The sequence below is a fragment of the Capra hircus genome, unplaced genomic scaffold (genome assembly GCF_001704415.2).
Source record: "Capra hircus breed San Clemente unplaced genomic scaffold, ASM170441v1, whole genome shotgun sequence".
Lineage (NCBI taxonomy): Eukaryota > Metazoa > Chordata > Mammalia > Artiodactyla > Bovidae > Capra > Capra hircus.
This window is the reverse complement of record NW_017189530.1, coordinates 344,123-367,332: the sequence shown is the minus strand read 5'-3', so window position 1 is coordinate 367,332 and position 23,210 is coordinate 344,123. Positions and strand designations below refer to the sequence as shown.

General features: G+C 62.3%; 2 protein-coding genes across 11 annotated transcripts in view; one reads left to right on the top strand and one right to left on the bottom strand.

Moving 5' to 3' along the window:
* PPIL2 (peptidylprolyl isomerase like 2) overlaps positions 1 to 10,592 on the top strand; it is a 19,218-nt gene extending 8,626 nt beyond the window's left edge. The window contains exons 7-21 of one of the 3 annotated variants that reach the window (XR_001917642.1): positions 2,065 to 2,156; positions 2,673 to 2,762; positions 3,400 to 3,475; positions 4,061 to 4,221; positions 5,066 to 5,141; positions 5,434 to 5,540; positions 5,691 to 5,780; positions 5,972 to 6,005; positions 6,512 to 6,629; positions 7,955 to 8,011; positions 8,377 to 8,449; positions 8,546 to 8,608; positions 8,715 to 8,829; positions 9,053 to 9,172; positions 9,606 to 10,592. Coding sequence is in view for 2 of the 3 variants with exons in the window: in XM_018044384.1 (XP_017899873.1) it covers positions 2,065 to 2,156; positions 2,673 to 2,762; positions 3,400 to 3,475; positions 4,061 to 4,221; positions 5,066 to 5,141; positions 5,434 to 5,540; positions 5,691 to 5,780; positions 5,972 to 6,005; positions 6,512 to 6,629; positions 7,955 to 8,011; positions 8,377 to 8,449; positions 8,546 to 8,608; positions 8,715 to 8,854; positions 9,053 to 9,149 (1,274 nt within the window). In the remaining variant the exon portion in view is untranslated. Of the gene's footprint in view, positions 1 to 2,064; positions 2,157 to 2,672; positions 2,763 to 3,399; positions 3,476 to 4,060; positions 4,222 to 5,065; positions 5,142 to 5,433; positions 5,541 to 5,690; positions 5,781 to 5,971; positions 6,006 to 6,511; positions 6,630 to 7,954; positions 8,012 to 8,376; positions 8,450 to 8,545; positions 8,609 to 8,714; positions 8,855 to 9,052; positions 9,173 to 9,605 lie in introns of all 3 variants that reach the window. The other 2 variants (XM_018044384.1, XM_018044383.1) reach the window with 2 other exon arrangements.
* Positions 10,266 to 23,210, bottom strand: YPEL1 (yippee like 1). 8 transcript variants are annotated; one of them, XM_018044385.1, is made up of 8 exons: positions 23,117 to 23,210; positions 18,238 to 18,319; positions 15,454 to 17,224; positions 15,057 to 15,277; positions 14,207 to 14,456; positions 13,444 to 13,487; positions 13,065 to 13,173; positions 10,266 to 12,540 (listed from the first exon to the last, which is right to left on the bottom strand). In XM_018044385.1, the coding sequence occupies exons 3-8, from the start codon at positions 15,466 to 15,468 to the stop codon at positions 12,451 to 12,453; spliced, it is 729 nt and encodes a 242-aa protein (XP_017899874.1). In that variant the 5' UTR covers positions 15,469 to 17,224; positions 18,238 to 18,319; positions 23,117 to 23,210; the 3' UTR covers positions 10,266 to 12,450. The 8 variants fall into 8 exon arrangements, with proteins under 8 accessions (XP_017899874.1, XP_017899876.1, XP_017899877.1 ...); XM_018044387.1 differs by lacking the exon at positions 23,117 to 23,210 and having other exon boundaries at positions 15,454 to 15,524; positions 15,642 to 17,224; positions 18,238 to 18,964; XM_018044388.1 differs by lacking the exon at positions 23,117 to 23,210 and having other exon boundaries at positions 15,454 to 15,786; positions 15,983 to 17,224; positions 18,238 to 18,964.

Below are 23,210 nucleotides of genomic sequence, written 5' to 3'. Positions count from 1 at the left end.
TAGATCAAGGGTGGTAAAAAATTTAAAAAGGCACAGTTGAGGGGATGAGCCTTCACTGTGGGGCACTTGGGCCGTGTGGGCTGAGCTGGGCCCCTGAGGGCACAGGCCCTGCCCGGCTGTGGTCCAGGTATCACTGGAGACGGAGCTGCTCAGGCTGAGGCCCAGGTGGGCAGCTGGGTGTGGGGCCGGGGGCTCTTGGGCTCTTTCCGCTCAGCTCAGCATTGGCTGTGCGCCCGGCCCAGTCCAGGGGCCCCGCGCTGCACCCCTGCGTGCTCTCCACTGCTCTTGCTGGCCGGACGCCTGTGTGGAGGCAGCCTCCGCGAGCACTGGCCTTGTTCTCAGTTCCCTATGGGCCTGGGCGTGTGCAGGTGCCCTGGGGGAGGGCTGGGTCAGGGTTTGCTGGTGGGTGCGTTCCGGGAATGCTTGGAGGCCGGCCAGCCCCCAGCAGGTGCAGACAGCAGTGAGGAGCCAGCCAGCCTTGGCGGCCCGGACAGTCTGGGCACTGGGGAGCTCCTCGCTCCGAGAGTGGCTCCTTCACAAGCGTTCACTGAGTGCCTGCCTGCCACGTGCAGACAGCGAGGGCCAAGCCTCTCCTGAGATGAGAGGGGGGGCTTTGGAAATGAGGTCACTGCGGTGGGTCAGACTTGGCCTGTCCTGGGGTCAGAGGTGAAGTGGGCCAAGGGAGAGGGGCTGGGGGCCAGCTGATGGAGTTCGAGGGGGTCTCTGCAGACAGGTGGGGCATGCCCTGTGGGGAGAGCACTTCAGGCAGAGGCCCAGCCGTGACAGGCCCCGCGGTGCGGGGCCCACTCTTACTTGCCCGGTGTGAGTGGAGCAGGGGCACGGGCTGTGGTCTGGGGCAAGCTGAGGCGGGGAGCCCAGCAGTGTCTCGGGCTCAGATTCGAGCAAGGAAGATCTGACCCAACTTGGTTTCTTTTAATTACTTACTTGGCTGCGCTGTGTCTTGGTTGGAGCATGTGGCATCTAGCTCCCGGACCAGGGATTGAACTTGCATTGGGAGCATGGAGTCTTAGCCACTGGACCCCCAGGAAATCCCCCTCAACTGTGCCTTTTTACATTTTTTACCACCCTTGATCTAGAGAGCGCCCTCTTGTGTCTTAGCTGATATTTCAGGGTCGAGAGAGTCGAGTTTGCGTGCGGCCTGTCTCCAGCCCTAGCTTCCCTCCAGCCGCCGTCGGGCATCTGAGTTTATCTGTGGCCCCCTCCACTGTGTCGGTGCCTACGTGCCGGTTCACGCTTAGGCATTCAAGTGTGTCTCTAAACGCTAAGGACTTAAGAAACGAGACACTCGTGATACCTAGAAAGTTAGTATGAATTTGTTAGTGTCGAATATCCAGCCGGTGGTCCAGCTTCCAGAATGCTCTTGTAATTATTTTTTGCAGTTTTGAGGTCAGGGTTCTTAGAGTTCATACAACCCCAGGTCTCTCATCTCTACGTGTCCCCCTTGCTGCAGCGTCCTTGTGGGGACTGACTTGCACGGGCTCCCTGGCTGCCCTGGGGGTTGGGTGGGGTGCAGTGGGGCAGGGAGGGGCACAGGTGTCAGGACAGGGTGGGGTCTGAGAGAGGGGCTACGGTGTGGTGTGCGGGGCTGACTCATCAAAGGGGCAGCAGGCTGGTGGGGAGACAGGCTGGTCCCCGAGGCAGAGGGTGGCAGCGTGGGCTGGGGCTGACTCCAGGGGCGGTCCTGCAGGGGGCGGAGTTCCTGCTCTCGGAGGCGGAGCCTGGACGGGCCCCTGGGTTGGGGGCGCCCAGGCCTGGTGCCACAGGCTTCCTGCTCCCTTTCTCTGACCCCACACTCCCACCCCGCCCGCCCCTGCGCCCTCCCTGAACCCCCCCCCTCCGCCCCACCCTGCCCCTGCACCCTCCCTGACCCCCCCGCCCCGCCCCACCCCTGCACCCTTTCTGACCCTGCCCCGCCCCTGCACCCTCTCTGAACCGCCCCCCCCCCCGCCACACCCCACCCCTTCGCCCTCTCTGACCCCGCCCCGCCCCACCCCTGCAACCTCCCTGACCCCTCCCCACCCCACCCCTGCACCCTCTCACCAGGGAAGTACCACTGCCCGGTGCTCTTCACCGTGTTCACCAACAGCAGCCACATCGTGGCCATCAAGACCACTGGCAATGTCTACGCCCACGAGGTGGGTGGTCACGAATCCTGGTGGGGACACCGGCGGGGGGGTGGTGGGCCTGGGTCCCCAGAGGTCACAGGCTAAGAGCCACCGCTCTAGCCAAAGGATGGTGGCCTGCCTGTGGCCTCCAGGCCTGGACCAGGCAGCTCTACTTGCTGAGCGGGTCCTAGTTCCCGGGCCCCGCAGGCCCACAAAGACCCTTGAGGGAGCCCAGCTCCAGGCCCTGCCCGGGGAGCATAGGGCTGGGGTTCCTGCTCTGGGCCAGGTCGCCTTTGGCAGGCTGTGGGTTTTCACGCCCACCCCTGGAGCTTGGCCGCTTGGGCTCTGGGGTCATGGATTGGGATTGGGTGGAGATGGGTGGCTGGTTGGGAGCAAGATATCAGGGACCCGCCTGGGGCCTAGGATGGGTCCACCCCCTTGGGGGCGCACTCTGGTCCCCTCCTTTGCCCTTCCCCCCTCCCGGGTGGGCTCTGGACTGTGGGCTGCAAGGAGGCACCGTGACTGTGGCCCTCCTCCTGGCTGTAGGCGGTGGAGCAGCTGAACATCAAGGCCAAGAACTTCCGAGACCTGCTGACGGACGAGCCCTTCTGCCGACAGGACATCATCACCCTGCAGGTGATCACCCTCCTGGCTCCCTGCCTGCGCAGCCTGGCAGAGCCCCTCCCAGCCGTGGGTCACCCCGGGCCTCTGCATAGGTCGCCGCCGCAGTCTGGGGCTCCCGGCTCCCCGACTCGTCTCTGCCCCCAGAGCGCCTCCAAGTCGAGGCCGCCCCGTTTCAAGCCTGAGGGCCGGGGCAGGTGCCCAGGACCCGGGGCGAGCCTAGAGCACGGCTGTAGGTGTCCCGAGAGCCCTGAGCGGGCTCGTGTGAGTCACGGCCGCAGAAAGTCAGGGGCCCTGGTTCTCCTGTGGCTCGTCCCGCTACGATTTGAGGCCAGTGCACGGCCCTGCACCAGGGTGGGCTCTCTGACCCTAGGTGAACTGTGGGGTCCGCCTGGCAGCTGACTGCAGGGGGTGGCGGCGGGAGGGTTCGGTCGGCACCGTGTTCTGCGCTGACAGCTGGGGGCGCTGTTGGCTGTGAGCGGGCAGGTGTGCAGCTGGGGAGCGGCTTGCAGCCCCGTCTCTACCCGCCCCTGCCGACCCCCGGGCTCTCCCCAAGCCCGGGCCCCTGCCCGTCCCCCGTCGCCTCCCGCCCGGCAGCTGCGCGGCCCAGGACGCGCCAGGCTCACTGCCACACGTGTTCTTTGTGCCACAGGACCCCACCAACTTGGACAAATTCAACGTTTCCAATTTCTTTCATGTTAAGAATAACATGAAAATAATCGACCCAGGTACGTACAGCCCAGCTGCCCGGGGGCGAGGGGCTTGGGTAGCAGAGCCAGCGCCCCTGGGGGACGCTCCCTGCCCCTCGCCAGAGTCCGAGGGGGTCCCAGCCTGCTCTGCACAGGCCTTGCATGTCTTGAGGTGCTGTGCCGCCTTGGGATGGGTCAGCAGGACCCTGGGGCCTGGGCGTGTGGGGGCCAGCCATCAGGACGTGGCCACAGGCCCCGCAGGGCTGCTTCCTCTCCGGGGGCCCTGGGGCCTGGGTCGCCCTCTCCGCACTCCTCAGAGATGGTCCGTTTCTCACCACAGGACTGGGCCAGGCTGTGTGTGATGGCCGCTGGGGGGCAGGCGGGCCCCGGGGCGGGTGGGAGCGTGACCTGGGGCTGTGACCCTGGGGTCGGGCCGGGGCAGCGGCCTCGTCCCTGCTCTCTCCACGGGCTGCCCCGGGGCTGTCGTGACCCAGAGGCTGTAACAGACGGAGGCCCTGGTTGCCCTGGCCTCATGCCCGGCCAGGCTCTCAGTGCCTCTGGCCCTCACTGCGTCTGGGGACGGCACTGGGCCTCAGCCGCTCAGGACCACCATACCGTCTCTAGACGAGGAGAAAGCCAAGCAGGACCCGTCTTACTATTTGAAAAACACAAACACGGAGACTCGAGAGACGCTGCAGGAGCTCTACCGGGAGTTCAAAGGGGACGAGGTGCTGGCGGCCACCATGAGGGCCCCCGCGAAGGCGAAGGCGGACAAGCTGAACGCCGTGAGTGGGGCCCGCTGCCCTGCCCTGGCGGCACTCCTGGAGCGCGGTGCTGGGTGGGGCGCTGCCGGCAGCCTCCGTGGTTCCTCGCCACAGAGCAGCCTGAGGTGTGCGCAGGCACGGCCCTGCGGAGCTGGCTACCCGGAGCCGGAGTGACTCGGGTGCCGAGCTGCCGGGGGAGGAGGGCAGGTGGTTCTGGGGTGCCTCTGCCTGGCCCTCACCTGCACGTCCCACCCCCGTCCTTGTGCTTGGCCCTGGGTCCCAGTCGGCCGTGAGGGCTCTGGGACCCGTGCCCTGGCCTGTTAGGCCCTCAGCTGCCCCTGCCCCTACCAGGCAGGGCCTGGGGGCCTGGGGCTGGGAGACCCCCTTTGAACAGTTGTCCAGGAAGGTAGGTGTGCTGAAGACAAGGCTGTGGAGTTCACTGCTCTCCCTAACACAGCAGTTCTTAGCATTTTGATGCATTTTCTTCTGATAGGCAGAAATCTCTTTTTTGTGTGTTTAGAAGGAAAAAGACATTTTATCGTGGATGATTTTTTTCCTGTAGGACCTTGAAACGTTTAAAAGGGCCCTCAAGTGCCTGGTGCTCTGAACCTCAGAGGTGCCCACACTCTGCCTGGCACGCTTTTCCAGGTTTCACTTAACACGAGGCTTGGCAGCCAGGCCTTTGGCGCGGTTGAAGCCGAGGGTCGCGGCTCTCCCTGGGCCCTGCAGGAGAGGCCAGCGTGGGCTGGGCGTACTGTCTGCCCAGGAGGCCCCCCGGCGCCCAGGGGTGGTGGAGAAAGGTGAAGGGCAAGCCCAGGGCAGAGGGGCGGCCCCCGTGTTGAGCGCTGGTGCGGTTTCCCCGCAGGCCCATTACTCCACCGGGAGGGTCAGCGCCTCCTTCACGTCCACCGCCATGGTTCCCGAGACCACGCACGAAGCAGGTAGTATCTAGCCCTACTCCCTGTCTGCAGTGGCTGAGCACAGGCGTCCCCCTTGCCCGCCTCGGCTCTGTGGGCTTGCCGGCAGCTCACTAGTGGTCAGGCGGGGACGGGCTTGTGTCTGGGTGGGGGGCCGCCCCGCTCAGGCCCCAGCGACCTTCTTTGCTGGTCTTGACTGGTCAGGGCCCACCGTCCCCCAGCCCCTTCCTCCTCTCCCCGTGTTGGCCCCTGGGGCCCGCCCTCCCCCTGGGTCCCCAGCCCCGGACGGGCAGGCAGCTCAGGCGTCTGCTCGTAGCGGCCATTGACGAGGACGAGCTGCGCTACCAGTTCGTGAAGAAGAAGGGCTACGTGCGGCTGCACACCAACCTGGGCGACCTCAACCTGGAGCTGCACTGTGACCTGGTGCGTGGGTGCCCCCCGCCGGGAGCCCGTGCAGCCGCAGGGTGGCCAGGCTCACCAGGCCCGCCGGCTGAGGCCCGGCCGCGGGCCCCGGGAGCCCCTCGCACCGTCGAGGCCGCCGCGTGGCTCACGGGAGCCTTCGGCCTGTTGCAGACCCCGAAAACCTGTGAGAACTTCATCAGGCTCTGCAAGAAGCAGTACTACGACGGCACCGTCTTCCACCGGTCCATCCGCAACTTCGTGGTGAGCGCCGACGCCGGCTGCCCCCCGCCCGGGTGTGGAGTCCTCCCCGTGGGGGTGCTGAGCCCCTGGTCCCCAGGGGCCTTGGGCCCCAGCCCAGCTGTCCACATCGAGCTGGTGGGGGAGATCCCATTGTCCCTAGCAGAAGCTGGGGGCTCATGGCAGGGCTCCTCACTGGCGTGCTCTTCCCACAGATCCAGGGAGGCGACCCAACGGGCACTGGCACAGGTGGGTGCTGGCGCTGGGCCCCTGGGGTGCCAGCTGCGCCTCGGGCCCAGAGCCACAGCCTGCACCTCCAGCCCCGTTTCCTCGCTCCGCCTCTGTGGCGAGGCCTCGGGCCCCCAGGGGCCCCCGTCTGGCCGCCGACCTAGGGTCCCAGCGACGGGCGTCGAGCTCTGCCCCGGGGGCTGCTCCTCCAAAGCTCCCCAGCCTGCCGGCCGCTTGGGACAGCCCACCCTCCCTCGTGTGGAGTTTACTCTGAGGGCCTGGGGCTGGGGCTCCCGGGCAGCTGGGGGTGGGGGCCCGTGGGCAGCTGGGGCTGGGTCCCCATGAGCAGCTAGGGGTGGGGCCCCACGGGCAGCTGGGGGTGGGAGCCTGTGGGCAGCTGGGGCTGGGGCTCCGGGGCAGCTGGGGCTGGGGCCCCACAGGCAGCTGGGGGTGGGGCTCCTCGGGCAGCTGGGGGTGGGGGCCCTGAGGTGGGCGAGGTCATCCTGCTGTCCTGGCCTCTCTTCCAGGCGGGGAGTCGTGCTGGGGGAAGCCCTTCAGAGACGAGTTCCGGCCCAACCTCTCGCACACGGGCCGAGGGGTGCTCAGCATGGCCAACTCGGGGCCCAACACTAACAAGTCTCAATTGTGAGTTGATGGGGGCAGGGGGCGGACTCCGCGGGCTCTCAGCCTTGCCCTCAAGGTCGTGCCCACCTGTGTCCGTCGACCCAGGAGGCCGTCCGGCACTTAGGCGTTGCCTCCCGGGGCTGCTGCGCCGCAGCCTCACCGCTGCCTCCCCACGGCAGTCCTCGGGAAGGAGGAGTGTTCAAGACACTGAGCTGCTTAGCTATGTTTCAGATGCTTTCCCAGATGTTACAGTCCACGGGAAGGGGGGGGGTGTGTGCTTGGGCCTGCGCTGGAGTCCGTCTCTTGTGCAGGGTCCCAGCTGTGCCGTCGTGCGTGTCTGGGAGGCCGTGGGGGCACAGGGCGTGTCTCTGAGTAGTCCTGGCGCCTCTGGGAGCTGCCCCTCAATGGGTGGACAGGGCTTTGCTGCTGCCGGATGGTGAGGGTGCCTGTCGGCCTGGCGTGGCTTGTTGGCCTGGCTGTCTTAGGCACCAGTGGAGCAGGACGGGCCCCGTCCAGTGGCCTGGGGGACTTGTTCCCAGTGGTTTTCTCTGTACCTCCTTCAGTGGGGCCCCTGGGGAGCGGCCCACAGAAGAGGGACCTCCCGCCGACCACGAGGAGGGGCTTCGGGCTGCCCTCCCGCGCCAGTGTCCCTGAGGGCGGTCCCTGCGCTGCCTCCTATCTGCTTTGCTAAGTTGTTTATCCTCTGACGTGGACATGATTCCATTCGGAGCCATGTGACGTGTATTTTAGAGGATCAGGCAGCGTGAGAGCCTCCATGTGGGGGTGTGCCTCGGCTTTCCAAGAACGTCTTCTATCTTTTCAATGTGACTTCACAGTTCCTGCTCACGGGTGCCCTGCCTTCCTGCAGACAGCTGCTCCTGGAGGGTTTTGTAGTTTGTGACAGCTTGAAGTGGCGCTTCTCTTGGCTCATTCTGGGGGGGTGGTCGCTCCGTTGCTGAGGGGCGTGTATTCGGGCCCTCACCTGAGAGCCGAGGCTTTGTGGACGCTTGTGTTCTCAGCTCGAGGGGTGGTGGACTCAGGCCCCTCCAGGCCGGGCTGTGCGGGCCGGTGAGCAGCGCTGTCACCTGGCCCGGCTCACGAGCCTGCCCCTCCAGGCGAGGTTTCGGGGTTCGCGTGCTCCTGGGGCATCTGCCACAGGTCATGCGTTTTCCTCCCGTAGGCTGTGGGTGCAGCCGCGGGGGCTCAGCCTCCCGGTCGTGTCCGTGTGTCTGTCCTGGCTGAGACTGTTGACAGTGCACTGTCCCATGTGGGAGCTTGGCCTGGGGGTGCTGAGGCAGGCGGGTAGGGAGGCGTGGGCTCTCCCTGACCACCCCGTCCTTCCCCAGCTTCATCACCTTCCGTTCCTGCGCTTACCTGGACAAGAAGCACACCATCTTCGGGCGGTAAGACGCTGGGCAGGGTCTGTGTTGGGGGTGGGTGGCCGCCTCCCCCAGGCCAGGCCTGTGCCCCCGTCCAGTCTGTGCACAAGTTGGAGGGGTGACCCTTAGACCCGAGACCTGCCCCCCGCAGGCTCTCCCTTCGCAGTCCCGAAGCTCAGAGCTGGGCCATGTCCTGTCTCTCCACCTTTTGTCCAGGACTTGGTGTTCACCCTTAGCGCCAAGTTCTCTGCAGACGTCGTATGTGTGTGTGGACAGGTCCCGTCAGTCTGTGCTGGCAGCCGGCCCACTTGCTCACAGTCTGTGCCCCAGTCTGCAGGGGTGCCTGCGCTGGGCACATATATTCTCAGTGCCCCATTGCTCTGCTGCAGGGTTGTTGGGGGCTTTGACACACTGACGGCCATGGAGAATGTGGAGAGTGACCCCAAAACTGACCGTCCTAAGGTACGTGCCCCAGAGCAGAGGGCCCTCTCCTTGGGCTCGGAGCTGGGTGGGTGGCAGGCAGCTGGGGGGCCTGCTCACGCCCACCTACCCCGCCAGGAGGAGATCCGCGTCGACTCCACCATTGTGTTTGTGGACCCCTATGAAGAGGCTGATGCTCAGGTGAGGAAGGGCCTGGGGGGACGGCTGTGCCCGCGGCCGGCCCAGTTCTGTCCCCGGAGCCCTACCTGGGCCAGCGCTTGAGCCCGCCTCCGCCCACCTCCCACAGATCGCTGAGGAGCGCAAGAAGACTCAGCTGGAGGCAGCGGCCCCCGAGAGCACGGCCAAGAGCAGCCAGCCCCCGCAGGGGAGCCAGGGCCCCCAGACGTACCGCCAGGGGGTCGGCAAGTACATCAGCCCGGCAGTCACGTGAGCTTCCGCGGTGCCCAGGCCCCGTGTCCCAGGATCAGAGCCTGTCAGTGGGGGTCAGACTCCGGAGGCTCCGGGACTGTGCTGTCAACGGGGAGGGAGCTGGGGAGTCAGGGCCCATGCGGCCCTGTGACGTGTGGGGGCTCCTCGCTGGGGGCCCATGGGCACACGGCAGCTCATGTCCGCTGTGCCCCCCAGGAAGCGGGTAGCAGAGGAGGAGCCGTCTACCAGCACAGCTGTCCCCGTGGCCAAGAAGAAGCCCAGCCGCGGCTTCGAGGACTTCAGCTCGTGGTAGCAGCCGCTGCTGTGCTGGATCTGGTAGGGACTCGGGGCTGGGTGCACGGGGCCGACCGCCCGCCCTTCAATAAAGCTCTGGCTGCCGCCCGAGTCCTTTCCTGGCTCCCTCCCTGGGCGGGTGGCTTGGCCTGGCCCTGTCTTCGCATCTCGGACTTCCAGGGAGGAAGGGCTGTCTTCTGACCCCCACACCGCCCGCCGGTCACCTCAGGGTGGCCGATCCACTTGGTGTGGTCCTCCAGCCAGTGGTCACCTGGGACCTCAGACCAGACCTTCTGACTCAGGGGGCAGAGCTCAGTGTTCCATCCAAAAACCTTTTCTGCCTCTTGCTTGGGTTCACTGGCCGCTCCCTCTGCCATCAGGACGGGGGCTCCCGCTGTCCTGTCGGGGGCTGAGCAGGGCCCTGCCCTGGGGACCCGCCCGGTCTGGTGCTCACACTGACTGGTGCCCTGCGCAGGGTGTCCTCTTCCCCTGAGGAGCCACAGAGCCCGTCCTTCCCACGTCGCCCCCTGCAGCCCTCCCCCTGGACACACCCCCTCGGCTTCCAGAAGCACCACAGACGCTCAGGACAGCTGCCTCCCAGGACCACGTCCGCTCTTGCTGGGAGGCCCACAGCCTCCCTGCTGCCCTCACCCGCTCTCAGCACTGAGCTCTTGGGTCAGCACGGCTGCCCCCCCTGCCAGGCTCCGTGCCCACTTCTGTCCGGTCTCTCCTTACCCGAAGCCTCACGGCAGCAAGTGCAGCCGGCTCTTGCTTCCAGAAGGTACTGTGGCTCTTCCCGTCTCTGCTGCTGGGCCCCGGGCCCACAGGTCCACACACACGGTGGTGCCTCCCCCGCTCAAGGCCCACTGGGACGACTCTGGGGCCTGTGACTGTCTGCAGGACCTGGGCTCCACAGGGACTGTCCTGCCCCACCCTCCCCCGTGTCTTTAGGACCTGGCACCAGCTCCTCCTCGGCTGGGAACCGCTGGGCGGCTCACTTAGTCCTTGGGAGCCGGGGTCTTGGGTAGGTGGTGTGCGGGGCGCCCCGCCCGCAGCAGCTCTCGAGGAGGCCACCATGGGCCCCTCGCTGCCCTGCCAGACCACCAAACCGTCAGTGCTACTGACCAGGACGCAGTGAACATTGCAAGCTTTATTTTGGAAGCTCAGACAGCATGGAGAGGCCAGACACGGGCGGTCCTGCTTGGGGAGCACGCCTTTGGGCTGGCCTGGGCTTCTGTCCATCCGTCTGTCCATCCAGCGGCTGGGCCCACCTGCCCTGACGGAAGGCCAGCCACCCCAGGCTGAAGATCCACAGCTCCACAGAGGGGACGCCCGCCCAGAGCCTCTGACGAGGGAGGGTTTATGTCTAAGCTGAGATTGTACTTCTCTAGATGTTAAAAACGTTCAGATTGTGTGAGTCCCTGCTGAGGGCATCAGGTAAAGTAAAGGACTTATGAAACAATTCCCATTTCTGATCCCTCCTAATAGCTGACGGATGCCATCAAGAGTAAGCATTAAGGTATAAAAATACTATATATATATATACTTATATACATGTAGGTACAGAATGGCCAGAGCTAAACCTCGTTTCTAAAGTAAACGTGCAGAGAACACTGCATGGCGGGCTTAAGCACATTTATAATCCTTGCATCACCTCCCACTCTTCCGAGGAAAAAAGTATCTTAAATAATTTAAATAAAAGGCGCGGGGTAATAGCTGTGTAGGAACTTAAAGGGGACGCCCAGCATTCTGCCCACACGTCTGGCTGTGGCCTCAGGAGCATTCGTCCTTGAAGCCACTCACGGTCAGTTCGTTTGGTTTCAAAAGGAGCTCGGGTTTTGCAGAAGACCCAAAAGGAAAGCGGCTGAGAGCCGTGGCGTCAGCTTCACAGCCGTCCCGCACCGCGGGGAAGGCTGCCGCACCCCCAGAGACGGCCCAGACCTAAGTGCCCAGTACACATGGCCCACGTGTGAGTGCGGTGGACATGGGAACCACAGGAGGCTTCTTGGCGTCCAGAAGCATCTGCTGGAGAAGTGCCTGGCCGCTGGCTGAGGCTGGCTCTTGGGGGTTCGGACTCAGCCCTCAGGACAGGCCCCCACTAAACCTTCAAGGGGCTCTGCCGGGAGGCGGCCTGCTGGGCACCCTCATGGATGACCCAGCACCCGGGGGCGGTCCTGGGTGTGGGTCAGAGAGTGCCCACGGGAAGCTCACCTGATCTGGAGCACCAGCTGGGGCTCTGGCTCAGGGGAGAGCCCCCCCGTCTCCAGTTTGTGGCTGTGGGATTGTGGAGCCAGGGTCCTGGGTGTCTCAGGGCCCAGCGAGCACACTGAAGGCCTCTGGATGCGTCGAGGAGCAGGCCGGGCTCACCGGCCAGAGGGCCTTTTGGCCTCCACTCTCTGCAGACTGGCCAGAAGCCACACGCAGCCCAGCCCTGCAGAGGCCCAGTGCATGGGAACTCGAGCAGAAGCAGGGTGGACTGGGGCCCCCGAGCGACCAGAGTTTACACCTGTCTTGCAGCTGGAACCTTCTGTGGAAAACGCGAAAACAGTGGCAGATCTTAGTTTGGAAGTTTATCCTGTTCTGGCCTCTTCCAAATACAGGAAAAATAATTCTTTTTCTTCAAGTACATCAGAGTAGAAAAGGAAGTCCGCTTTCCCTCGGTCCGGTGTGATCAGCTCGAACTCTGTGGGCCAGCCGCTCGGGCTGTGCATAGGCCCGGGGCCATGTCTGCTGACCACTCGCTCACCTGCCTTCTAGACAAAGAAGCTACTGGCTTCAAACAGGGTGTTCCGTTAGACACGTTTCTCTCTCTCGCTCATCTAAGGGTTACCAGTGGCGCCGTCTGCTCTTGAACAAGGCTAGAAAGCACCCTGGTGCAGAGGTGCACAGCCTTCAGAGCTCTGCCCTCAGCGGTCTGCGTGCAGAACCACCACAGTGTGGGTCCAAGAGTCGGGCGAAGTGGTCCCCTCCCTTCACTCCAGACATGAGCAGGGCTGGCTCTCCAGAGAGGCCGCCCTGGGGTCCATGGCACTCAGTCTGGTTTTCCATCAAAACAGAACACAGCCAAACTCTGCCTTAAAAGCACTGGTTACAGAAGGCAGGGGCTAGATGGACACGTCATCAGTCAGGTCTTTCTCTGGATCTTGAGAAATTAGAAACAGGTCATCGAAACATTTCAGAAACAACCATGTGCGTGAAGAGGACATAGCTGGCGGGGGCTGCCTCACCCAGGGGCCGGCCAGGGGGGTCACCGCCCTCGGACGCGCCCCAGCTCCTTGACGGGACTGTCTCGGTCACGCCCAGGGAACGGGACGCCCACTTTACTCCCAGCCGTTGTCTTTGACCATGTGAGCGAGCTCGATGATGAACTTCCCTTCTTTATACTTCTGGCTGCTTTCGAAGGCGTGCTCCTTGGAGAGAGAGAGAGGTTTCAGAATACAACCTGTTTCGGTTTTCAACTTCTTTCTACACGTGGCAAAGGAAGGACAGGGTCACGTCTCCCTGGCAGCCTGCACGGGGCGGCCTGGGGCCGAGGAGGGGCCACTGTGCCGGGGATCAGGCACTGGGGGTGGGAGCTACGGCGTCAGCTGTGGAGCTGAGCATGGGCTCAGCAGGGCAGTTCAGAAGGGAGGGCGAGCAGGAGCCTCCTTCCTGGGGCTCGGGGTCACGAGTGGGGGAAAGGAGCTGGGGGCGGGGTGGGGCGCACTGGGGAAGGGAGCGCGTCTTCCAGGCACTTCCCCCGGCCCCCGCGACGGGCCCAGGAGGGTCCTGGGGTGCGGGCTGAGCACGCCAGATGAATCGGCTGTGCGTGTGACCGCACCCAGCCAGTGATCACCCGCACGGCGGGCACAGCCTCCCCAAGCACTCAGCCCGCGGCCCCTGCTTGACGGGCGGCACCCGGCCTGCTTCCGGCCCGCGGGCCCCAGTGACTCACGTATTTCCACCCGAGCGTGGTCTTGCAACTCTCGCAGTGGATGTCGGCCACGGCGTGCAGGCCGGTGAGCAGCACTCGCTCCTCCGCAGGGCCGCAGCCCACGTTCACCCTGCGGGGAGGAGGCGCTGGCACCCTCGCAGGGTGCTTTTCCACCTGCCAGCTGCTCCCGGAACCCAGGGGTGTCCTCCCTGACTCCCCAGCTGTCCCCTGCCCCTTGGAAGAGAAGGGACAATTTCTGGCTTCCCCCACCAAGAACCCAGGACACTGCAGAGGCACCCAGAGTTTGCTGTCTCCACAGAAACCAAGATGGACCCCAGCTGGGGGCACCCCACGCCCCTGGCCTCTGAGGAGCTGGCGCTGCCCCGGCCCTGGTACTCACACTGAGTTGAAGAGGTAGGCTCGTCCCTGACTTCCCTGAAAGGACTGCAGAGAAGGAAAAGCCGTCAGAGGGCCAGCCGTGGTCAGGGCTGAGTGATGGGAGCCCTGCCCTGGGGGAGTGGAGGTGCCCCCATAGACCCAGACGGGCGTGGAGGGGCCACCGGGCAGAGCGCCCGTGAGCCTGTGCCCAGGGTAACGCGTGCCAGTGTCCAGCAGACCTGGGGAGCACAGGGTGGTTGCCGTGCCTTTCCACGGGAACTATGAGAAAGCCACGGCCCCAGGCAGCCCCTTTCAGGGAGGAAAGCTTGTAGCTCGCTCATTCCAGGACGACCGAGGCAGAAGAGGGCATCTGTGTGTCTCCAGCCTCCAGCCAGCCCCGACTGCACGGCCACAGGGCCTGCAGGGTACACTGGATGGGGACTTGCCACCCCAGGTGCCAGGCTCAAGGGACCAAGTGGCACGGACAGGCCTCAAAAATAACCAGAAATGTGAACGGATCAGAACCTTCTTTGGGTTCTTGCCTATCACCCAGGAACAAGCTCCTGGCCCTGGAAGCCAAGTGGCCCGCAGCCCAGGCCTCAGTTTGCACAGGTGGACGGTGTGTGTGCAAACCCAGCCACCAGCCCCGAGGACCCACCACTGGGCAGTACCACAGCCAAGACCACAGCACCGCCCATGAGGCTGCAGACACTCAAAGTCAGCGCACCTGGGAGGGTCCACACTCCCCTCCTCACAGGCCCCTGATTTCGCGAGCAGACACTTGCCTTGGAGATCAGCTCGTCATGATTCGCCAGGTGGGCCCTGCAGTGGACACAGCTGTAGGTCCGGTGGCAGTTTGGCAGGTACGCTTGGAAAGTTTTGGACTTGGTCACCTTCACCATCGCGGGGCCCTCCCGGCTCCGCTCAGGGCTGGCTCGGGAGGAGCTGCGGCTCTGCTGGGCCCTCCAGCAGCAGCAGCACGGGGGCACGGGCACGCCGCAGCCGTTGCCCGGAGGGCGCGAGGGACGCCGCCACCTGCCAACACACGGCACAGAGGGTCACGGCGAGGAGGGGCCACAAAGGGCGCGCCGGGTTTAGGGCGCCTGTTGTGAAGACGCGGGAAACTGCAGGCCTAGACGTTCGAGACCTGCTTCTTCACTAGTGACTGCACGCAGAAAGAAGGTGGATACCCCACCGTGGCTCAGCCACTCTCCATTTAGTTGGGAGTGGCTGGTGAACTACTTTCACACACAAATAATCTGAGAAAACGATAGCTCAAAAACATCTTTTGTCCTCTGGCTTCAGGAAGAGACAGAACCCAACAAACTTCCCACCTGAGAGACGCCAGGAGCGCTGGGCCCGTCCTGCCCCGAGTAACGGGGCTCGGCAGTGGCCCCGAGCACCATGATGTCTATGCATGCGTGGTGGGTCCGGTACCGGTCTCTAGGAAATTACCTATCAATCCAGAAATACACCCTCACGCACAGTCACCTGATTTTCAGCAAGGGTGCCAAGACCACTCTACGTGGAAAGGGCAGAGCCCTTCCAACAAATGCCAGGAAAATAAGAGACGGGCCTGTGAAAGACCACCACCACGCAATGGCTCACTCAGGAAGCAGGGCCCAGAACACAGACCAGAGCCGCGCAACTCCCAGAAGAAAGCGCAGGGACGGTCCGCGCGACGCTGGACTTGGCAGGGACACCAGGAGCGCAGACACGTCTGAGGACGCCGGAAGGAGACGCGAGAGGAGTTGCCAGCACTCAAGGACACAGCGCAGACCGATCTCCAGCAGACCCCAGGAGGGTAGAGGGAGGGTCAGCCGCAGCGCATCACCCAGCAGCGAGGCTGCACGGCGCTGAAGAGAAGCGGGCACGTCTGAGAAGCCTCCCGAAGGGAAGGGGAGGCCACCTGTCAACAGAGCAGCTTCCCCAGCCAGTCAGCAGAAGGCGGAGGCGGTGGGGAGGCACCCCTAAGGCCCTGAAGGGGAACCCCGTTCTCCCGGGACTCTGCAGCGGGAATGTCGCCACAGACCTCGCGACCCGTCATCTGCAGACGAGCAGCTTGACTTCAGGAAAGGATCACTGGAGGAGATTCAAGGATCGCTTCAGACAGAAATGAAAGAAAAAAACAAAGCCCACTCAGGTCTCCACTTCAGACTACAAGGGGGCAGGATGCTGAGTAAAGAAGAGGCTGAGGGTGCAGGCGGGCGGGCAGCCCACCTCCGGAGCGCTGGGACTTGCTCGGGATGGGTGAGCAAGAGAGCACGGCGGAGGCGCGGTCAGAGCAGCATCCAAAAGCAGCTTCGCGTGTGGACTCAAGGGCCGCTCTGCTAAATGAAGGGTAAAGGTGCTTCTGATGAAACATCTGTCCCAACAAAAAGAGTAGCTGTGTCACTTCCAAACGTGTGAAGGGAGGTGAGGAAGGGAGGGAGCGTGCCGGGGGAAGGGCAAGAAGGGTAGTGAAGGAAGATGGAAACCCAGGCATTTCAGTGCGTAGGTGAAACGTAAGCAGACTCACGTTAGAGTTGAAGGTTTCAGACTAGACAGAAAACAGACTTTACCTCGATGCTGCTTCCAAGACACACGCCTTAAACTGAGGCACAGAAAGGGCGAAAGGAGACGCAAAGGCAGCAGCAAGACCTGTGGCCACAGTCACTCGCTGACACGCGCGGTTCCCACAGAGAAGTTAGAGTCGAGAAACCAAGTCAGAGCCGCAGCGACAGCACCTCACGCCGGCCGGAAGGGCCGTCACCCAAAGGCCACAGCTGACAAAGCCTGCAGAGGGTGCGGAGCCCGCGACGCTGCTGCTGGGAGCGCAAGCTGGTGCGGCCACTGTGGAGGAGTGTGGGGGCTTCCTAACAAAAAGCTGAAAATAGTCACCATACAACCTGCCGACCCCACTCATCCGGAGAAAACATTCAGAAGGATACATGCAGCCCAGCCTTCACATCAGCACTGTTCACAACAGCCGAGAATGGAAGCAGCCGAGTGTCCACTGACAGGGGCGGATGAAGGTGCCGCGGGGCATCTGTGTACACGTTTCACAATGATGCCACTGGCAGCAGCGTGGACTGACCTGGAGATGGTCACGTTAAGCGAAGTTAGACAGACAGCGTGAGGAGCCACTTACGGGGGGATCTAAAGAGCCAAGCGAACTGGTGCACAAAACAGAAACCAACGCAGGAGAAGGGCTGAGGGCTCCAAAGGGGAGAGGCAGGCAGGGCAGGGACAAGCTGGAGCTCGGGGCTCACACACACACACTACTACATACGAAGCCGCCAACGAGGCCCTCGGCTGTGCAGCACAGAGAGCCCCCCAAGCGCTAACAGCCTGCACGGGAAGAGGCAGGGGGAGCGCACGCACCGCAGATCCCCGCCGTGCGCCGGGCACGACACTCAGTCGGCCACACTTCAGGAAGATGAGCGGGTTAGAGCAGCAGGTGGAGAGAAGAGGGCGTTACAGTGATGAAACACCATTCATGCGTTTGCATTTCCCTTAAATAACATTTAATGGAAAAAGGTCCATTAGATAAAACAGCAGGGAGGTAAGTAGCAAGTGTAAATCTTGTCACTTCCTAACAGTCTCAAAAGTTGGAACAACCTTGAGATAAACTGATAATCAGAATAGGACTGGTGGTTGGACCATATAAATGTAGTCTGCGTGATAGCTTCTGTACTCCAGCATACTGCACGTAGTTACCTAGTACATGAGTATGCCACATGCATTCCACTGGATTTTTCACCAACTGATGGAGCAAACACAGATGAGGGCAGATACACTTCATTTTGGTGAAGAAACCGGAGCTAAAACACACGCAGAAAACCATCTGAGAACCAGAGGCCCCAGCACATCACTGCGCGCAGACATCCAGTGAGCGCGGCCGCACAGCGCGCCCAGCACGCCGAGGGCGGGACTCGCGGCGAGCGCTCAGACCGCAGCACCGACGAGACGCCAGTGATGGAACCGACTAGGGAAATGCTCATATGCTTCTTACTTAGGAAATATGCTGCTATACGGAAATCAGGAAATGTGCTGAGCAATAAAAGGGGCTCCCCTTGTGGCTCAGCTGGTAAAGAATCCGCCTGCAAGGCGAGAGACCTGAGTGTGATCCCTGGGTGGGGAAGATCCCCTGGAGAAGGGAAAGGCTACCCACTCCAGTATTCTGGCCTGGAGAATTCCACGGACTGTATAGTCCAAGAGGTCACAAAGAGTCAGGCACGGCTGAGCGACTTTCACTTCCAAACAAATAATTATCAGAACTTAAAGGGGACCGTAGGCTCTTACAGGATGGATATTAGAAGACAGGCGGGATTACTGAGCTAAACACCCATCTTTAAAAACGTTGAGAAGTCACAGGAAAACAACCCCAAGAAAATATAAGAAAAGGAAAAATAGGGGAAAATATAAGGAAAGAGAAAAGGGAGCATGGATCCTCTGGAGAGGATCAACAAGGCAGAGGTGTGCCCGTCAGCTCAGCCAGCCTCGGAAACGCAAATGGGTGGCATCTTCTGTGGGCAAGACTTGGGGAGAGATGCTGCAGTCAGCTCAAGCCAACACAGTTGCAAGGCGTAAGCCACACAGAATAATTCCTGGAAAATTAAAAATATGACTCAGGAAGAACTAGAAAAGCTGAATAATCCTGTCAACACAAATCAAGTCACTGGTAAAAATTCTCCAATACACACCCTGATAGCAAAGAACTTCCTGGAGAAGTTGACTGCACCTCCAGAGAGGACACGTCCCAACCTGGTGAGAGCGCTTCCAGAGGAGAGAGAGAGGAAGCACCTTCCCACCGTTTCACGTGGCTTAACCTCACCTCAAACCCCTGTCGGGGGGTCAGCACTTTCACTGCTGGGGCTCAGGTTCAATCCGTGGCTGGGGAACAGACCTCGCAAGTCCTGCAGCAGAGCCAGAAAAGGAAAACAAGAATGGAACTCACCAAGTTTCTTCAAAGAAACCACGATGCAAACATCTATGTACTGTGGACCAGGCGGGGCCCAGCTCTGTGTTACAGGACTGTACAGTTGAGGCAGTTTTATCACAAGAACGCAAGATGATCTAACATTAGAAAAATTTCCACCAGTTGTTCCATTTATCTGAATGGATGGAGAAAAGTTCGGAAAAATTCAACAAGCATTCACAGTTTAAAAACATTCCATGCAAACTAAGGTTGTAAAGAGACATGCACCAAAGCAGCAAAGAAGAAACCACTCCTGGGAAGCATCACACACAAGGTTGCAAGTTAGGAAGTTTCCTTTGAGATGGGCACTGAACCAGGATGCCTCGACACCCTCATTCAGCGCTCCCAGGAGCCCCAGCCAGCTCCACAAGAAAGGCCGCCTAACTGAGAACAAGCTGGCACACAGCAGTGTAGCAACAGAGCATCTGGGAGCAGATCCAAGACCCGAAACACCTTGGACACAACTCTGAGGGGTAAAAATACAGCCCTCCATCCATAAAGCAGGCTGAGCGCCGAAGAATTGATGCTTTTGAACTGTGGTGTTAGAGAAGACTCTTGAGAGTCCCTTGGACTGCAAGGAGATCAAATCAGTCCTCAATATTCATTGGAAGGACTGATGCTGAAGCTGAAACTGCAATACTTTGGCCACCTGATGCGAAGAGCTGACTCATTTGAAAAGACCCTGATGACTTCCTGGTGGCTCAGACGGCTAAGCATCTGCCTACAATGTGGGAGACAATGTGGGTTCAATCCCTGGGTCAGGAAGGTCCCCGGAGAAGGAAATGGCAACCCACTCCAGTACTCTTGCCTGGAGAATCCCATGGACAGAGGAGCCTGGTAGGCTGCAGTCCATGGGGTCGCAGAGGCGGACACGACCGAGCGACCTCACTTTCTATCTTTGATGCTGGGAAAGACTGAATGCGGGAGGAGAAGGGGACGACTGAGGATGAGACAGCTGGATGGCATCACCGACTCGATGGGCATGAGTCTGAGTGAGCTCCGGGAGTTGGTGATGGACAGAGAGGCCTGGCGTGCTGCAGCCCATGGGGTCGCAGTCAGACACGGCTGCGCGGCTGAGCTGGGCATCCATGGGGAGCCACACCGTGACCAGGACTGGAGATACCGTGAGTATGAATCTTCCCCAAAGTCACTGTGGAACACAGCTGCAGCCACAATATAGGAAGCCCTGCACACACAGCACAGCGCAAATGGGCAGGGAGCCAGCGGGACAGAGAGGCCGGGCCCGGGAGGGTCTGCGGGGGACCGAGGCTTTCCTCGACCCTCTCAGGTCCCTGGTGGGGTCTGCAAAGGAAGCAGTAACCGGAGTGGGAAGCATTTACACCTTTCAGACCAGGACTCGGTCGGTTTGAGAACTAACAGGGCGGGAAGGGTTTGGGCTGGGGTGGTCCAGGAGGAGGACGACCCCCAGCGGCCCCCCTGCCCGGGCTCGGGCTCTCCACGCCTCCTGCTGTCTCTCAGACTCCTCCAGCTCGCAGTGTGTGTCCTGGGGGCGGGGAGGCCGGCTGGTGGCGGGGCACACCAGCCTCAACCAGGAAGAAAGTCCTCCCTGCCTGCAGGCTCCGAATCCATCTCCGTGTCTTCACTTGAGTCTTCTCTCTATCTAAGAGCCTTAAATGTGGTGCCTTCGCCTTTAGCCCTGGTGGCTCAACTTCAGAGCCCTGGGCCCCTTTCGAGGCGGAAGCACTGGTGACCTGGGCAGAGACTGCCGGACAGCCTTCACCAAGGCCCGCCTTTAACAGGCGACTGCACGGCAGCCCACCAGTCTCCTTGCCTGGAGAATCCCAAGGACAGAGGCGGGCGGCAGTCCATGGGGTCGCAGAGAGTCGGACACGACTGAGCGATTTTCACTCTTCACTTAGTAACGGGGACAGCCCTCATTTCCAACTCTGAGGGACCTCTAACGGGGCAGTGGCATCCTGGGGATTTCCCGGGTGTCCCAGGGGTTAAGACTCGGCGCGTCCACTGCAGGGGCGGGGGTTCCGTCCCTGGAGGGGTAATGGAGACACTACACGCAGCACAGCCAAGCAGACAGGGCGAAGGCTCGCCCAGGCTTTTCTGCTTCTTTGAATCCCTCCGGGTGTAGATCGCCTCCCGCAAACTGCCAGCCACCCGGAGGCCCCTTCCCCTGGAGCGCCAGGCCCCGTCCATCCTCAGTGCCCACGGTCACCCTTCAAAGGCCGGCGTGCCTCCAGCCCGCGCGTTCTGCCATCTGCCCTGCCCTCCCCCCTCGCTGACCCCTGGGGGGCCCAGCAGAGCAGGGGCCCTGCCTGGATCCTGGTCACAGAGAAGCGTGTTGTGATTTAACTGGGCTTTCGGGCTGTACGTCCGTGAGGCCAACTTCTCCAGCCACCGGTACCGTGCGCTCTTCCAGGATCTGCTGACAGGCCAGGGCCCATCTTAGCACCCGAAGGGCAAGCACACCTCACTGCTGTGGGCACCGTGTCTCTGGGTTTGGGGAGCAGCCACCATCCTCCCAAGATGCTAGTGTGGGTAAGTTTTTAGAGCAAAAACAACATTCTGGATTCCAGAAGTTTTCCTCCTAAAATAAGCATGGATATTTATTTTGAGAACATGAATCAGGCCCATGTCCACATGGTGCTTCACCATTCGGAAGACAAACCTGAGAACCAAAGCCCCAAGCAAGCAGCTGACTCCCGGGAGGGCGTGGGCTCCGGCCCCTCCTGCGCGGGCCTGTGAGTCCTCCCGGGTTCCTGAGTCCTCCCGGCCCTGTCCCACCCACCTGCCTGCTGAGCAGTGCTCTGGCACTGAGCCTTTCTTTTCTAAGAGCCTCCCCCTAGTAGCTAAGAGTCCTTGGCTGCCTCCTAGCAGAAGTCGCCCGCCCACTTCCTGCTCAGAAGGGAAGAAGCAGGCAGGGCTGCCTCTCTTCAGTTCCAAGAGGAAGGAAAGACGCTGGGACCCTTGGCCATTTTAGGAACCTCATGCTCATGGAAACATCAAGCACCCCTGTTGCCGAGGAAGGGATGAGAAAAACCAGAGACGCGGAGAGGAGCCAGAAGGGGGCTGGTGCTCAGCAGAGGGTGTGCAGCTGAGGGCTGGGGGTGGGGGGACTCGGAGGGACCAAGACGGAACAAAGCCACGTGAGGGGAGGCTGGGGGCCTCAAGCCAAATTGCTACCTGACCTGTAAAATGGGCCCAGGCGCCCCGAGAATTGCTCCGGGCGTCAGGCAGGCTGCGCGGTGGCCAAGGGGTGTGTCCATGCCTAAGAGCGCCCACGGGGAGCCCTGGTCCCGAGGCCTCCTGGGTGTGGACACGGCCTGACTCCAGGGCCGGCGACAGGCGCTCCGCAGAGCCAGTGCTGCAGTCGCCGCAGGGTGTCACCCAGCGCCCAACCGGACCAGACCCTCCCCACTGTCCTCCCTGGAGCCCCAGCCTCCAGGGACCCCGCGTCCAGAGCTCGCTCCGTGCCCCCTCTCTCCACGCTGTCCCCACTCCTGCAGGTTTGGCTGATCAGCCAATCCAACCCCTTTCTAAAAAGTTAAAACCAAACCATGCTGGAGTAAAGCGTCAGAGATGAGGAGGACTTCGCTGCCTCTTCACATTTGAATCTACCTTCCACTCATCACCTTTCCAGGGAGGAAGAGACACTCCCACTCGGCAAGTCCTTGCTGGCATCCACCTCGCCTCCCCACCCGGAGGATCCTGGTGGGCCCTGACAAAGGCGGGGAGGGATCAAAGGCTCTCCACATAAAGAGCTTTATAAAGGCACGCACTTTCACCAGTCTTTAATTTTGGCAGGCACACCGCGCCACACTGGGTGATGGTGTGGGCACACTGGGCAGAGTGCAGGTGGGACGGATGGGGCTACCTTTCCAGCTCTTGTGTGAACACACAGTTGTTCCAAAGTAAGCCGATTTCAACTCAAAAAGACCCAAACCGATGGGTAATCAAGATCACTCAGTGCCCAGTGCTAGGTTGTTACAGCCCTGCTAAGACGGGGCTACCCTGGGCCTGGCCAAGGCTCCCCCCACGGAGAAGATACCTGGCCCCTAAGATACAAGGGCGAGGCGGCGGGAGGGGTCCAAGCTGGCCTACGTCAGACTAGAGGCCGGGGCAGGGTCGCAAAGCTCAGCACCAGTAATGGGCCAGCTGCTGCCCTGGGCGCGGCTCGGCCGGCGTGACCACCTCCGGGGAGCAGAGGCCTCGGGGACCGGACAGCGGAGGGGCCGCCTGCTCGGGGCCGCACCTGAGAACCATCCCCGGAGGGGGAAACAACATTCTCGGCGCAGAACCACAGGTTGAGGTGTGTGTACGCTTCCACAGAAAGAAGGCACGCAGCAGCTCAGAAAAAGCCGGGGCTGGGGCCGTGGTCCACCTACCACGGACCCGGGCCCAGTCCCACCCAAAACGGGCCAGACTTGGACTCGGCGCCGCCCGGGGGTCGGGGCTCACTGCCCGAGCCCCGACGCCCAGCGGGCGCCGCACGGGCGCGATTCGTTTCGGCCTCGCCCTGCACAAGGGCCCTTCGCTGCAAACGCGGGGCCCTCTTTTGTCCCCACTGCCCGCCGCCCCAGCCGCGACCCTGCCTCGGGGGAAGAAGCCTGTTTACCCTCGGGCGGGCGGCTGCGCCCACACCTTCTCCGCGGCGGGGCGGGGTCGGAGGCGGCGCGCCCGCCCCGAGTCCCGGGCCGCGCCGAGCCCGGCGGCCCCCGCCCCGCGGCCGAGGCCGCTGGTCCCCCGGGCCCGCCCTACTCACGGCCGCCCACCGCTCCGCGCCCCGGCCCGCAGCGCCCATCGGCCCGGCCTCGCTCAGCGCGGGCGCGGGTCTCCGGCGGCCCCGGCGCGGCCCG

Bases quoted from the DNA above. Each gene is read 5' to 3' on its own strand.
- YPEL1 (XM_018044385.1), bottom strand. The intron at 14,457-15,056 runs GTCTGTGTTCTG...GTGTGTTGGCAG, and splicing joins CTGGGAGTTGCGCGGCTCTG to GTGGCGGCGTCCCTCGCGCC. The intron at 13,488-14,206 runs GCAAGTGTCTGC...CCTTCTCTGCAG, and splicing joins ATGACGAGCTGATCTCCAAG to TCCTTTCAGGGAAGTCAGGG.